Source organism: Somniosus microcephalus, chromosome 7 (assembly GCF_052327205.1).
Source record: "Somniosus microcephalus isolate GS21.2 chromosome 7, FLI_Smic_1.0, whole genome shotgun sequence".
NCBI classification, from domain to species: Eukaryota; Metazoa; Chordata; class Chondrichthyes; order Squaliformes; family Somniosidae; genus Somniosus; species Somniosus microcephalus.
This window is the reverse complement of record NC_140993.1, coordinates 8,039,687-8,053,889: the sequence shown is the minus strand read 5'-3', so window position 1 is coordinate 8,053,889 and position 14,203 is coordinate 8,039,687. Positions and strand designations below refer to the sequence as shown.

The following is a 14,203-nucleotide window of genomic DNA, read 5'->3' as shown; positions in this document are numbered from 1 at the left end:
CTACACTGTCCCATCAAACACTCCCAGAGGCAGGTACAGCACGGGTTAGATACAGAGTAAAGCTCCCTCTACACTGTCCCATCAAACACTCCCAGGGCAGGTACAGCACAGGTTAGATACAGAGTAAAGCTCCCTCTACACTGTCCCATCAAACACTCCCAGGCAGGTACAGCACAGGTTAGATACAGAGTAAAGCTCCCTCAACACTGTCCATCAAACACTCCCAGGGCAGGTACAGCACGGGTTAGATACAGAGTAAAGCTCCCTCAACACTGTCCCATCAAACACTCCCAGGGCAGGTACAGCATGGGTTAGATACAGAGTAAAGCTCCCTCAACACTGTCCCATCAAACACTCCCAGGGCAGGTACAGCACGGGTTAGATACAGAGTAAAGCTCCCTCAACACTGTCCCATCAAACACTCCCAGGGCAGGTACAGCATGGGTTAGATACAGAGTAAAGCCCCCCTACACTGTCCCATCAAACACTCCCTGGGCAGGTACAGCACGGGTTAGATACAGAGTACAGCTCCCTCTGCACTGTCCCATCAAACACTCCCAGGGCAGGTACAGCACGGGTTAGGTACAGAGTAAAGCTCCCTCTGCACTGTCCCATCAAACACTCCCAGGGCAGGTACAGCACGGGTTAGATACAGAGTAAAGCCCCCCTACACTGTCCCATCAAACACTCCCTGGGCAGGTACAGCACGGGTTAGATACAGAGTACAGCTCCCTCTGCACTGTCCCATCAAACACTCCCAGGGCAGGTACAGCACGGGGTTAGATACAGAGTAAAGCTCCCTCTACACTGTCCCCTAAAAGAACACCTTTCCTACGGATGTGTGACATTTTTGCATTTCTCTTTCCGTGGGTGATTGATTTGGGTTAATGTTGAATTGGGGCAGTTTTGAGATGAGAGACATTGCTCAGTAGGAGCGGAAACACCCGCTGATCCTGAACTAGATTTGGCCCCAGGTGAACTGAGAGTTTCGAACTCAGTGCTGCGTCCACACACCGTCACCGCTTCCAGTCCAGCTCTGAATGTACCAGAGTCACAAACTCTGCCTGGGCTGTACTGAGGGCATCTGGTCAGTTCTTACATAGAATGACATACAATGTACAGCACAGAAACAGGCCATTCGACCCAACGGTCCGTGCCGGTGTTTATGCTCCACACGAGCCTCCCCCCACCCCTCCTCATCTCACCCCATCACCATATCCTTCTATTCCTTTCTCCCTCATGTGTTTATCCAGCTTCCCCTTAAATGCATCGATACTATTCGCCTCAACCACTCCCTGTGGTAGCGAGTTCCACATTCTCACCACCTTCGGTAAAGAAGTTTCTCCTGAATTCCCCATTGGATTTATTAGTGACGATCTTATATTGATGCCCCTAGTTCTGGTCTCCCCCACAAGTGGAAACATCTTCTCTACATCTACCCTATCGAACCCTTTCATAATCTTAAAGACTTCTATCAGGTCGCCCCTCAGCCTTCTCTGTTTCTAGCGAAAGGATTCCCAGCCTACTCAGTCTTTCCTGATAGTTATAACTTGTCAGTTCTGGTGTCATCCTTGTAAAATCATCTTTATTCAACTTCCTCTGTGAGGGGATTGTCACATCACAGAATCACAGAAACCCCACAGTGCAGATAGAGGCCATTTCGGCCCATCGAGCCTGCACCGACACATATCCCACCCGATCCCCGTAACCCCTACATCAACACATATCCCACCCGATCCCCGTAACCCCTACACCAACACATATCCCACCCTATCCCCGTAACCCCACGTATTTAATCCCCTAACACTAAGGGTCAATTTATCATAGCCAATCGACCTAACCCGCACACCTATGAGGAGAGATGAGTAGACTAGGCCTATATTCTCTAGAGTTTAGAAGAATGAGAGGTGATCTCATTGAAACACACACAATTCTTACAGGGCTTGACAGGGTAGATGCAGGGAGGGTGATTCCCCTGGCTGGGGAGTCTAGAACCGGGGTCACAGTCTCAGAATAAGGAGTCGGCCATTTAGGACTGAGATGAGGAGAAATTTCTTCACTCAGAGGGTGGTGAACCTTTGGAATTCTCTACCCCAGAGGACTGTGGAGGCTCAGTCGTTGAGTATATTCAAGGCAGAGAGCGATAGATTTTTGGATATTAAGGGAATCGAGGATTATGGGGATAGTGTAGGAAAGTGGAGATGAGGTAGAAGATCAGCCATGATCTTATTGAATGGCGGAGCAGGCTGGAGGGGCTGTGTGGCCGACTCCTGCTCCTATTTTTTATGTTCTTAGAGTCATGGGGGAAAAATTCAGAATTGCCCCATTTGGGGCGCCGTTATCGGCCGTGCGCAAAGTTTAGCGCCTGGCGCTAATTATCGCCTCCGACAGCAAACTTGGCTTTTATTGCCCCTGGAGGTGATTGGAGCGTTAAATCAGGCGCTTCACACCTGTCTTAAGGCGCAAAGGCCGAGGAGCGAGGCGTTACCTCAGAGCGCTGGCGAAACAAGGAAGGGCAAATCAAAATGAACCTGCAAAGTGCTGCTCAGTACCCAAAACTCCTTCACACAGCATTGAATCTCTCCAGAAGTCTCTCTCTCTCTCTCTCAGAATGCGTGGCGCAAAAAATGTCACTGACAAAAAAGGCAGGAAGCGGCCGCCTTTAAATAGCGCTCCCCAGTCCCTTCCCGACTGCAAAACGCTCCCCTCAACCTGTCGTTGCTAGCGGCAGGCGGTAAGGCAGGGGGCGCCACTCAATATCCGGTCCGGGGTGCTACCGGGGCGTTGCGCACTCGACTGACGTCACAATCTGCCGACGCAGGAGATCGGGGCGGTAGTGTTTAGCGCCGCCGCAAAATGTCTCGTTAATTTCGCGAGCGGCGCAAACATCGCCGCGCCCGGGCACTAGTTGCTTTACGCCCCATTAGCGCCCTCTTAAAGCGTTAACGGGAGGCGCAAACCAACTGAATTTTTCCCCCACAGAGTCATAGAGTTATACAGCACAGAAAGAGGCCCTTCGGCCCATCGTGTCCACACCGGCCATCAAGCCCTGTCTATTCTAATCCCATTTTCCAGCACTTGGTCCGTAGCCTTGTATGCTATGGCGTTTCAAGTGCTCATCTAAATGCTTCTTGAATGTTGTGAGGGTTCCTGCCTCTACCACCCTTTCAGGCAGTGAGTTCCAGATTCCAACCACCCTCTGGGTGAAAAAGTTTTTCCTCAAATCCCCTCTAAACCTCCTGCCCCTTACCTTGAAACTATGCCCCCTGGTTATTGACCTCTCTAGTAAGGGGAAATGTTCCTTTCTATCTACCCTATCTATGCCCCTCATAATTTTGTACACCTCAATCAGGTCCCCCCTCAGCCTTCTCTGCTCCAAGGAAAACAACCCCAGCCTGTCCAGTCTCTCTTCATAGCTGAAGCGCTCCAGCCCAGGTAACATCCTGGTGAATCTCCTCTGCCCCCTCTCCAATGCAATCACATCCCTCCTATAGTGTGGCGACCAGAACTGCACACAGTATTCCAGCTGTGGCCTAACTAGCGTTTTGTACAGCTCCATCATAACCTCCCTGCTCTTATATTCTATGCCTCGGCTAATGAAGGCAAGTATCCCATATGCCTTTTGAACCACCTTATCTACCTGTCCTGCTGCCTTCAGGGACCTATGTACATGCACACCAAGGTCCCTCTGATCCTCTGTCCTTCCTGGGGTCCTACCATTCATTGTGTATTCCCTTGCCTTGTTAGTCCTCCCAAAATGCATCACCTCACACTTTTCAGGGTTAAATTCTTATGTCCTTGTTGCTGTCTGTGTTTCGGGGAGTCTCATCGTCCCGTTATTTGTTTCTGTCGGCCTCGCAGATATTTGATTGCCCCCGGTTAAAGTTTTCTGAGATCCCTCAGCGACTCACGAACCTGCTGCTGCCGCCAGATCCCATCATCATCAACCATCTCATCAGGTAAGAGCAGATGGCCACCCAATTACTGACTGCACACGGAGCCCTCCCATGCACACCCTGCCCTGGGTCTGAGGGGTGAGGGTGTTAGACCAGCCCTGGGCTCAGTCCCCAGTGAGGTTCGTGACCACCAGCACTGCACGACGTCCCACTCTCTGCCTCTAGATGGTGCTGCATCCACTGATTTCTAATAGCTCGGCAGCGCCACCAACAGATTCTCTGCTCAACTGCGGCTCGGCGTGGACAGTATATGTGCAGGAGCTGACACTGAGACACACACACGGGCCGTACAGGAGCTGACACTGAGACACGCACACGGGCCGTACAGGAGCTGACACTGAGACACACACGGGCCGTACAGGAGCTGACACTGAGACACACACGGGACGTACAGGAGCTGATACTGAGACACACACGGGCCGTACAGGAGCTGATACTGAGACACACACGGGCCGTACAGGAGCTGACACTGAGACACACACGGGCCGTACAGGAGCCGACACTGAGACACACACGGGCCGTACAGGAGCTGACATTGAGACACACACGGGCCGTACAGGAGCCGACACTGAGACACACACACGGGCCGTACAGGAGCTGACACTGAGACACACACACGGGCCGTACAGGAGCTGACACTGAGACACACACACGGGCCGTACCGGAGCTGACACTGAGACACACACGGGCTGTACAGGAGTGGGCGGGAGTGAATCGTTCCCTTTCCCTGTAGGTTGGGTGTGACCCCCTGGTGTTTGCTGTACACAGTGTAGACCCGAATGACCAGAAGAAGACGGCCTGTTACGATATCGATGTGGAGGTCGACGATCCCCTGAAAGGTCAGATGAGCAGCTTCCTCCACTGCACGGCCAACCAGCAGGAGATAGCCAGCCTCGACAACAAGGTGATTCATTTAATTATAAATACCGGGGGCGCAGGTTGGGAACTGGAGGGTGCCGTGGGTAGGGTAAAGTCCTTTCTATGTCAACAGATACTTCACCCACTTCGAGCCCATAAAGAGGCGGTGAAGGAGTTCAGATCAGAGACTGCCCTCGCTCTTTGCTTCTAATCCTGATCCAGCTCATTCTTCATCACGAGCGACGGCCATTTGACCATGGGGTGCAACACAGGCAATGACTGATCTCCTCCGCTAATTTACACTCGCAATACACACACGACACACACATGCACAATACCCACGCACAACACACATGTTCATGCGCACACACGCTCACACTCACACACTCGCTCATGCTCACACGCTCATACACACGCTCTCACACACAGACACACTCACACTCACACACTCGCTCACACTCTCACACACACACATGCATCCCAGCAGGAGTCACTGAACTGTAATGTAAGTGATTTCCTTTCCCTGGGCAGGGAGGCTAATTGTAACATCTCTTGCACCGACCCAGCTGCTCCGATCACTTGGCACAAACCAAGGAGCACGTGAGTGCGGAGCCCAGTACCGCAACATTCACCCCCTTCATCTGTAGGCGGTTACTCGGGTTTGTTGCGCAATCGTGGCATTGGATGGCGCAAAACTGACCGAGCGCTTTACCCTCACTCGAAGCTCGACACCATCCAGGACAAAGCAGCCCGCTTGATTGGCCCCCCACCCACCACCTTAAACATTCACTCCCTCCACCACCGGCGCACCGTGGCTGCAGTGTGTGCCATCTACAAGATGCACTGCAGCAACTCGCCAAGGCTTCTTCGGCAGCACCTCCCAAACCCATGACCTCTGCCACCTAGAAGGACAAGGGCAGCAGGCGCATGGGAACACCACCACCTCCAAGTCACACACCATCCTGACTTGGAATATATTTCCATTCCTTCATCGTCACTGGGTCAGAATCCTGGAACTCCCTCCCTAACAGCACTGTGGGGGCACCTTCACCACACGGACTGCAGCGGTTCAAGAAGGTGGCTCACCACCACCTTCTCGAGGGGCAACTAGGGATGGGCAATAAATGCCGGCCTTGCCAGCGACGCCCACATCCCAACAATTAATGCGCAATGGCGTTGAAAAAATAAATGCAGAATTTGAACACATAATTCCGGGATATTGTCCGCGCAGAACGAATCGCAAGTGTGATGATGGAAAGCGAGAAGTTACCAGGAGTCCCTCCGAGCAAAACTAGATACATCTCCTCCTCATCGTTGTGTCTTGTCATCCCCAGATCCACGAGACCATCGAATCAATCAACCAGCTGAAGATTCAGAGAGACTTCATGTTGAGCTTCTCCAAGGATCCAAAGGGCTACATCCAGGACTGGCTGAGGTCCCAGAGTCGGGACCTGAAGGTAGGAAGTTTCATTCTGAATTTCTGTTCCCATCAAGGAGAATAGAGAAGGGTTAATCCCGGGCACTGTTTCAACTTGAGGCATGACTGCAGGGTCAGGGGTCAGAGGGAAAGGGCAAGATCAGGGTTGAGGTCAAGAGGCAGTTGGACGCTGTGATTGGGGGATATATGTCTACACTCGATGGGCCGAAATGGCCTCCCTCTGTGTACTGGTCTCCAATGTCCCTGTGGCCACTTGGAGTGAAGAGTTTCTCGTTCTGGGCTTCCAGCAGTCACCTGAGATTCATCTCGATTTCCGCACTTTGGGCAAATGCCTCTGATCGTTTAGCAAGGCACAAAGTGGACATGGAGCAGGGGGAAGGGGGAGGAGACCGAAGGCACAGCCAAATAGAAAGGTATCGAAGAGGCTCTTGAAGGCGAGGAGGGAACAACGAGGGGGGGTAGGGGTGGTGGAGGGGAGGGGGATGGGGAGGGGGTTGGAGGGGAGGGGATGGGGAGGGGAATGGGGGAGGGGAATGGGCGGTGGGGGGGAGGGGTGGGGGAGGGGAGGGGGATGGGGCGGTGGAGGGGAGGGGGATGGGTGGTGGAGGAGAGGGGGTTGAGGGAGGGGATGGGGAGGGGGAGAGGGGGAGAGGAAGAGGGGATGGGAAGGAGGAGGGGGGAGAGGGGAGGAGGGGGGAGAGGGGAGGAGGGGGGAGAGGGGGGGAGAGGGGAGGGGGTGGAGAGGGGAGAGGGGGATGGAGGGGGGGAGAGGGGGATGAGGGGAGAGGGGGATGGAGGGGGGGGAGAGGGGGATGAGGGGAGAGGGGGATGGAGGGGGGGAGAGGGGGATGAGGGGAGAGGGGGATGGAGGGGGGGGAGAGGGGGATGAGGGGGGGAGAGGGGGATGAGGGGGAGGGGGATGGGGGGGAGAGGGGGGATGAGGGGGGAGGGGAAGAGGGGAGGGGGAGAGGGGATGGGGGAGGGGAAGAGGGGAGGGGGATGGCAGAGGGGGCAGGGGGGAGGGGAAGAGGGGAGGGGGGAGGAGGGGAGGGGAGTGGGAGGGGTAGGAGCGGTGGAGGGGACGGAGATGGGGGAGGGGTGGGGGGGAGGGGATGGTGGAGGGGGCAAGGGGGATGGGGAGGGTAGGGGGGAGGGGGAGGGGATGCGTAAGGGGGAGGGGGCGGGGGGAGGGAAGAGGGGAGGGGGAGGGGGAGAGGGCGGGGAGGAGGGTGAGGAGCGGCGGAGGGGACGGGCGGTGGGGATGTGGAGGAGGGGAGGCGGAGGGAATGGGGGAGGGGCGATGGAGGGTCCAGGCACAATCCAGATGTTTAAGGTGATTAAAGGATTTGAGAGGATAGATCGAGAGAAACTATTTCCTCTGGTCGGGGGGGAGTCCAGAACAAGGGAGCAGAACCTTAAAATTAGAGCCAGGCCGTTCAGGGGTGATGTCAGGAAGCACTTCTTCACACAAAGAGTGGTGGAAATCTGGAACTCTCCCCCCAAAAGGCATAGAGGCTGGGGGTCAATTGAAAATTTCAAAACTGAGATTGATAGATTTTTGTTGGGTAAGAGTATTAAGGGTTACGGAACCAAGGCGGGTAGATGGAGTTGGGATCTAATTGAATGGTGGAACAGGCTCGAGGGGCTGAATGGCCTCCTCCTGTACCTAGTATAGTTGGGAGAAGATTGATCAGATCGGATGAAGTGAGGCCATGGAGGGATTTGTGAATAAGTACCTTCTGGGCGAGGAGGGGGTGGGGGCTGGTTCCTAACATTTGGGAATTAAATATAAAAATGATTGGTTTATTTTCCCAGATAATGACAGATGTGGTTGGTAACCCAGAGGAGGAACGACGGGCCGACTTTTACCAGCAACCGTGGTCCCAGGAAGCTGTCAGCAGATACTTCTACTGCAAGGTGATGATCATTCTTTTTTTATTCGTTCCTGGGATGTGGGCGTCGCTGGCCAAGGCCGGCATTTATTGCCCATCCCTAGTTGCCCTTGAGAAGGTGGTGGTGAGCCGCCTTCTTGAACCGCTGCAGTCTGTGTGGTGAAGGTACTCCCACAGTGCTGTTAGGGAGGGAGTTCCAGGATTTTGACCCAGCGACGATGAAGGAACGGCCGATATATTTCCAAGTCAGGATGGTGTGTGACTTGGAGGGGAACTTGAAGGTGGTGGTGTTCCCATGCGCCTGCTGCCCTTGTCCTTCTACATAAGAAAGAAATAAAAACAGGCATCGGCCATTCAGCCCCTCGAGCCTGCTCCGCCATTCAATAAGATCATGGCTGATCTTCGACCTCAACTCCACTTTCCCGCCCGATCTCCATATCCCTTGATTCCCCTAGAGTCCAAAAATCTATCGATCTCAGCTTCTAGGTGGTAGAGGTTGCGGGTTTGGGAGGTGCTGCCGAAGAAGCCTTGGCGAGTTGCTGCAGTGCATCTTGTAGATGGCACACACTGCAGCCACGGTGGTGGAGGGAGTGAATGTTTAAGGTGGTGGATGAGGTGCCAATCAAGCGGGCTGCTTTGTCCTGGATGGTGTCAAGCTTCTTGAGTGTTGTTGGAGCTGCACTCATCCAGGCAAGTGGAGAGTATTCCATCACACTCCTTACTTGCGCCTTGTAGATGGTGGAAAGGCTTTGGGGAGTCAGGAGGTGAGACACTCGCCGCAGAATACCCAGCCTCTGGCCTGCTCTTGTTGCCACAGTATTTATGTGGCTGGTCCAGTTAAGTTTCTGGTCAATGGTGACCCCCCAGAATGTTGATGGTGGGGGATTCGGCGATGGTAATGCCATTGAATGTCAAGGGGTGGTGGTTAGACTCTCGCTTGTTGGAGATGGTCATTGCCTGGCACTTGTGTGGCACGAATGTTACTGGCCAAAACCCCAATATACAGTGGTCCTAATTCCTTCCTTCCTGTCTCCTCCCATCCCAGCAACAACTGAAGTGGGTCACAAGGGTCAAACGACGGTCAGATACATTGACCCAATGGCTTGGCCAACCAAGGCACAGCCATCCAGGTTGGATTGAGTGAGTGAGACCCATTGGGTAAATTTAGATTGTGCTCCCCTCTGCAAATAAAAGGGTCCAGTGGTGCAGTGGTTATGTTACGGGACTACTAATCCTAGAGCTTGAGAGTTCCAATCCCACCATGGCAAGTTGGAATTCAGGTTTTTTTTTAATTTGGGAAATAAAAAGTTGGGATCAGTAAAAGTGACCATGAAGCTGTGGGATTGTCGTAAAAACCCAACTGATTCATTCATGTCCTTCAGGGAAGGAAGCCTGCCGTCCTTACTCGGTCTGGGTTTATACGTGACTCCAGTCCCACACCAACATGGTTGACTATTAATTACCCTCTGAAGTGGCCTAATAAGCCCCTCAGTTGTATCAAACCCAATACGGTTCAAGAAGGCGACTCACCACCACCTTCTGAGGGCAACTGGGGATGGGCAATAAATGCCGGCCTTGCCGGCGACGCCCACTCCCCGTGAGTTCAAAGAAATTGCATTGGAAAGTCAGTTGAGTGAGAAATGAACGATTAATCCCAAAGATATCTTTGGTTAGCAGTGAAACCTGGTCACCTTCACCTGGAGCTGGCCGTTTTTGGTAACTTATGATCCAGTTAGAGATTCCTGTCAACTGGAGTTTTCTTTCAATGGGTTTGTATTTTTGGTAAATTGCAATCCATCCCACCGCTTCCTGTTCCAGCAGCCCTGCCCCTACCACTCTTTAAGTAGATTATCTTTCCTACTGAAACGCCAAGGTCCCTCATTTTCTCTCTTGCAGCCCTTTTCTGCTAGCAGCAAGATCAACTTAAGTGTCAGCCACGGCTCAGTCAGTAGCACGCTCACTTCTGAGTCAGAAGATTGTGGGTTCATAGTCCCACTCCAGAGACATGAGCACAGAAATCTAGGCTAACACTCCAGTACAGTACTGAGGGAGCGCCGCACTGTCGGAGGGGCAGTACTGAGGGAGCGCCGCACTGTCGGAGGGGCAGTACTGAGGGAGCGCCGCACTGTCGGAGGGGCAGTACTGAGGGAGCGCCGCACTGTCGGAGGAGCAGTACTGAGGGAGCGCCGCAATGTCGGAGGGGCAGTACTGAGGGAGCGCTGCACTGTCGGAGGGGCAGTACTGAGGGAGCGCCGCACTGTCGGAGGAGCAGTACTGAGGGAGCGCCGCAATGTCGGAGGGGCAGTACTGAGGGAGCGCCGCACTGTCGGAGGGGCAGTACTGAGGGAGCACCGCACTGTCGGAGGGGCAGTACTGAGGGAGCGCCACACTGTCGGAGGGGCAGTACTGAGGGAGCGCCACGCTGTCGGAGGGGCAGTACTGAGGGAGTGCTCCACTGTCGGAGGGGCAGTACTGAGGGAGTGCTCCACTGTCGGAGGGGCAGTACTGAGGGAGCTCTGCACTGTCGGAGGGGCAGTACTGAGGGAGCGCCGCACTGTCGGAGGGGCGGTACTGAAGGAGCGCAGCACTGTCAGAGGGGCGGTACTGAGGGAGCGCCACACTGTCGGAGGGGCAGTACTGAGGGAGTGCAACACTGTCGGAGGGGCAGTACTGAGGGAGCGCCGCACTGTCGGAGGGGCAGTACTGAGGGAGCGCCGCACTGTCAGAGGGACAGGACTGAGGGAGCGCTGCGCTGTTGGAGGTGCCGTCTTTTGGATGAGACGTTAAACTGAGGCCCGTCTGCCCTCAGGTGGATGTACAAGATCCCACAGCACTATTTGAAGAGCAGAGTTCTCCCCGTTGACCTGGGGCCAATATTTATCCCTCAACCAACATCACTAAAACAGATGATCCGGTCATTATCACATTGCTGTTTGTGGGATCGTGCTGTGCACAAATTGGCTGCCGCATTTCCTACATTACAGCAGTGACCACACTTCAAAAAGTACTTCATTGGCTGTGAAGCACTTTGGGACGTCCTGAGGTTGTGAAAGGCGCTGGAGAAATGTGAGTCTTTCTTTCTAATGAGTTTCCATTTCCTTCTTTAGATACAACAGCGGAGGCAGGAACTGGAGCAAGCCATGGGAGTGCGCAACACCTAAAGCCTTCCCTCGGACAATCGCCACCACTGGAACAGACACAACACTGCCGTCCACTAAACTGTTACACACACCCGACAGCCCTGTGTCACAGGCTTCTTCCCGAAACCTACTCCTGTTCCTCTGCGCTGTAGTTTTGTTTTTCCAATTCCCCCTTCTCTTCCCCTCCCGCCCAATGTTCCTGGCTGGGGTCTGGTTTTGCGCTCAGCCATCAGTCTTCACCTGCGAGCCTAGGCCGGTTGGCTATTTGGCCGTGTTGAGCCCCGCGGCCCAGTTTGACCCGACCTTCTCGCCTGGTGTCTGCAGCAGGGATTGGGGAGCTGGATCCTCGCTGCTTCTGCAGCCGAGATCACCCAGGGTTCAAACTGGGACCTTCTGTACTGTTGTGCTCAGTAGCGCACCAGGCAATCCCTTTACCACAGAGCAGTTGGGGGAGAGGCGGGGGAAGGTGAAGGCTGCTTGCAGCATTGTGATCCCTCCCCCATTATTTCTTATTAAACGATGAGTATTAAATATTTCTTAAGGCTAAAGGGATCAAGGGATATGGGGAGAAAGCAGGGACAGGGTACTGAATTTGGATGATCAGCCATGATCGCATTGAATGGCGGAGCAGGCTCGAGGGGCCGAATGGCCTACTCCTGCTCCTATCTTCTATGTTTCTATGCACCGTCCCTGTGCAGGAGCTTCTTCACGGGTTAGCCAATTCTGGTCAACTGAGTGTTGCAAACATGGGCTGGAAGAGGCTCCGTCCTTGACCAGCCCACTGCTGGCTCACCACATGCCCTTGCCTTGGAGATCATTTTACTGTAACCGACCAAGCAGCCAATCATGGTCACTGTCCCCCAAAACACACGAGGACCCCAACCTAGTTGGGACCGTTGACCTCTATATACCCCTCTCTCTCTCTCGCTCGCTCGTGCAGTTCAGCTCATCAGAGAGGATGTACATCACCAGGAGGAAGCACTCAACTTGACGATGTTGAACCTCAAGCAATCACTCAAGGAACCTACAAAGTTGGACGGTTTGTGGTTTAGACTCGGCCCGTTCCCCTCTGGGATCCGGCTTCCAATCCAACTGAAAGGGTGGACGTTAAGTTCTCCTTGATCGGGTGTCTCTCTGCGTCCTCGTTGAACTGAGCTTGGATAGTCTTCATCCAGTTCCAAGTGGGAATGGGCCACAGCACACAACGGTCCCTGAATTAGCATTCTCGCTCCAGGAGGCCGCAGAATGGCTGGTGTGCGAAACGGAAAATGATCACACTCGGATTTCCTTGCCTTATGTCTGGGTCTGTTGTAGATTCATTGATAGAGATTGATTGCTGTGATTGGTCAACAACTCCATTATCATTGGATCATGTGACTACCAGGATGGTAGAGGGTGAACGAGATGGACCCTGGTCTTTATTCGCCTAGTAATTCCTATCTTCCAATGGTACTGTAAGGGGGTCTGTTCTGAGGTTGAGAATGAGACAAATTACAGTATTAGGGACCCGTATCTAACCTGTGCTGTACCTGCCCTGGGAGTGTTTGATGGGACAGTGTAGAGGGAGCTTTACTCTGTATCTAACCCGTGCTGTACCTGCCCTGGAAATGTTTGACGCGACAGTGTAGAGGGAGCTTTACTCTGTATCTAACCCGTGCTGTACCTGCCCTGGAAATGTTTGATGGGACAGTGTAGAGGGAGCTTTACTCTGTATCTAACCCGTGCTGTACCTGCCCTGGGAGTGTTTGATGGGACAGTGTAGAGGGAGCTTTACTCTGTATCTAACCCGTGCTGTACCTGCCCTGGGAGTGTTTGATGGGACAGTGTAGAGGGAGCTTTACTCTGTATCTAACCCGTGCTGTACCTGCCCTGGAAATGTTTGACGCGACAGTGTAGAGGGAGCTTTACTCTGTATCTAACCCCGTGCTGTACCTGCCCTGGGAGTGTTTGATGAGACTGTATAGAGGGAGCTTTACTCTGTATCTAACCCGTGCTGTACCTGCCCTGGGAGTGTTTGATGGGACAGTGTAGAGGGAGCTTTACTCTGTATCTAACCCATGCTGTACCTGCCCTGGGAGTGTTTGATGGGACAGTGTAGAGGGAGCTTTACTCTGTATCTAACCCGTGCTGGACCTGCCCTGGGTTTGTTTGATGGGGACAGTGTAGAGGGAGCTTTACTCTGTATCTAACCCATGCTGTACCTGCCCTGGGAGTGTTTGATGGGACAGTGTAGAGGGAGCTTTACTCTGTCTCTAACCAGTGCTGTACCTGCCTTGGAAGTGTTTGATGGGACATTGTAGAGGGAGCTTTACTCTATATCTAACCCGTGCTGTACCTGCCCTGGGAGTGTTTGATGGAGACAGTATAGAGGGAGCTTTACTCTGTATCTAACCCGTGCTGTACCTGCCCTGGGAGTGTTTGATGGGACAGTGTAGAGGGAGCTTTACTCTGTATCTAACCCGTACTGTACCTGCCCTGGAAATGTTTGACGCGACAGTGTAGAAGGAGCTTTACTCTGTATCTAGCCCATGCTGTACCTGCCCTGTGAGTGTTTGCTGGGACAGTGTAGAGGGAGCTTTACTCTGTATCTAACCCGTGCTGTACCTGCCCTGGGAGTGTTTGATGGGACAGTGTAGCGGGAGCTCTACTCTGTATCTAACCCGTGCTGTACCTGCCCTGGGAGTGTTTACTGGGACAGTGTAGAGGGAGCTCACAGTCAGTGACCACTGCTACTGACGTGGGCTGAGGACTCAGAACCTGCCACACCATCTGTGGGCCCACACAGCGTTCAAAGCAGGATCTCTGCAGGTATAGAAACAATCAGCTCACTGAGGAACTGCTGCCGTGGTCACCACCTCCATAGCTATGTAGAAGCAGCATTGCAAGTTCTGATCTTTGCTGCTGATGGAGATTCATTGA

General features: G+C 53.5%; 1 protein-coding gene across 1 annotated transcript in view; it reads left to right on the top strand.

The window, feature by feature from the left end:
• The window catches only part of LOC147114487 (SWI/SNF-related matrix-associated actin-dependent regulator of chromatin subfamily D member 3-like), a 44,634-nt gene extending 31,582 nt beyond the window's left edge, over window positions 1-13,052 (top strand). Inside the window, 5 exon segments of the mRNA XM_085992196.1 lie at window positions 3,862-3,959; window positions 4,725-4,860; window positions 6,149-6,271; window positions 8,068-8,169; window positions 11,252-13,052. Of these exon segments, the coding sequence (XP_085848322.1) occupies window positions 3,862-3,959; window positions 4,725-4,860; window positions 6,149-6,271; window positions 8,068-8,169; window positions 11,252-11,305 (513 nt within the window). The 3' untranslated portion in view covers window positions 11,306-13,052.
• Window positions 13,053-14,203: the final 1,151 nt, after the last annotated feature.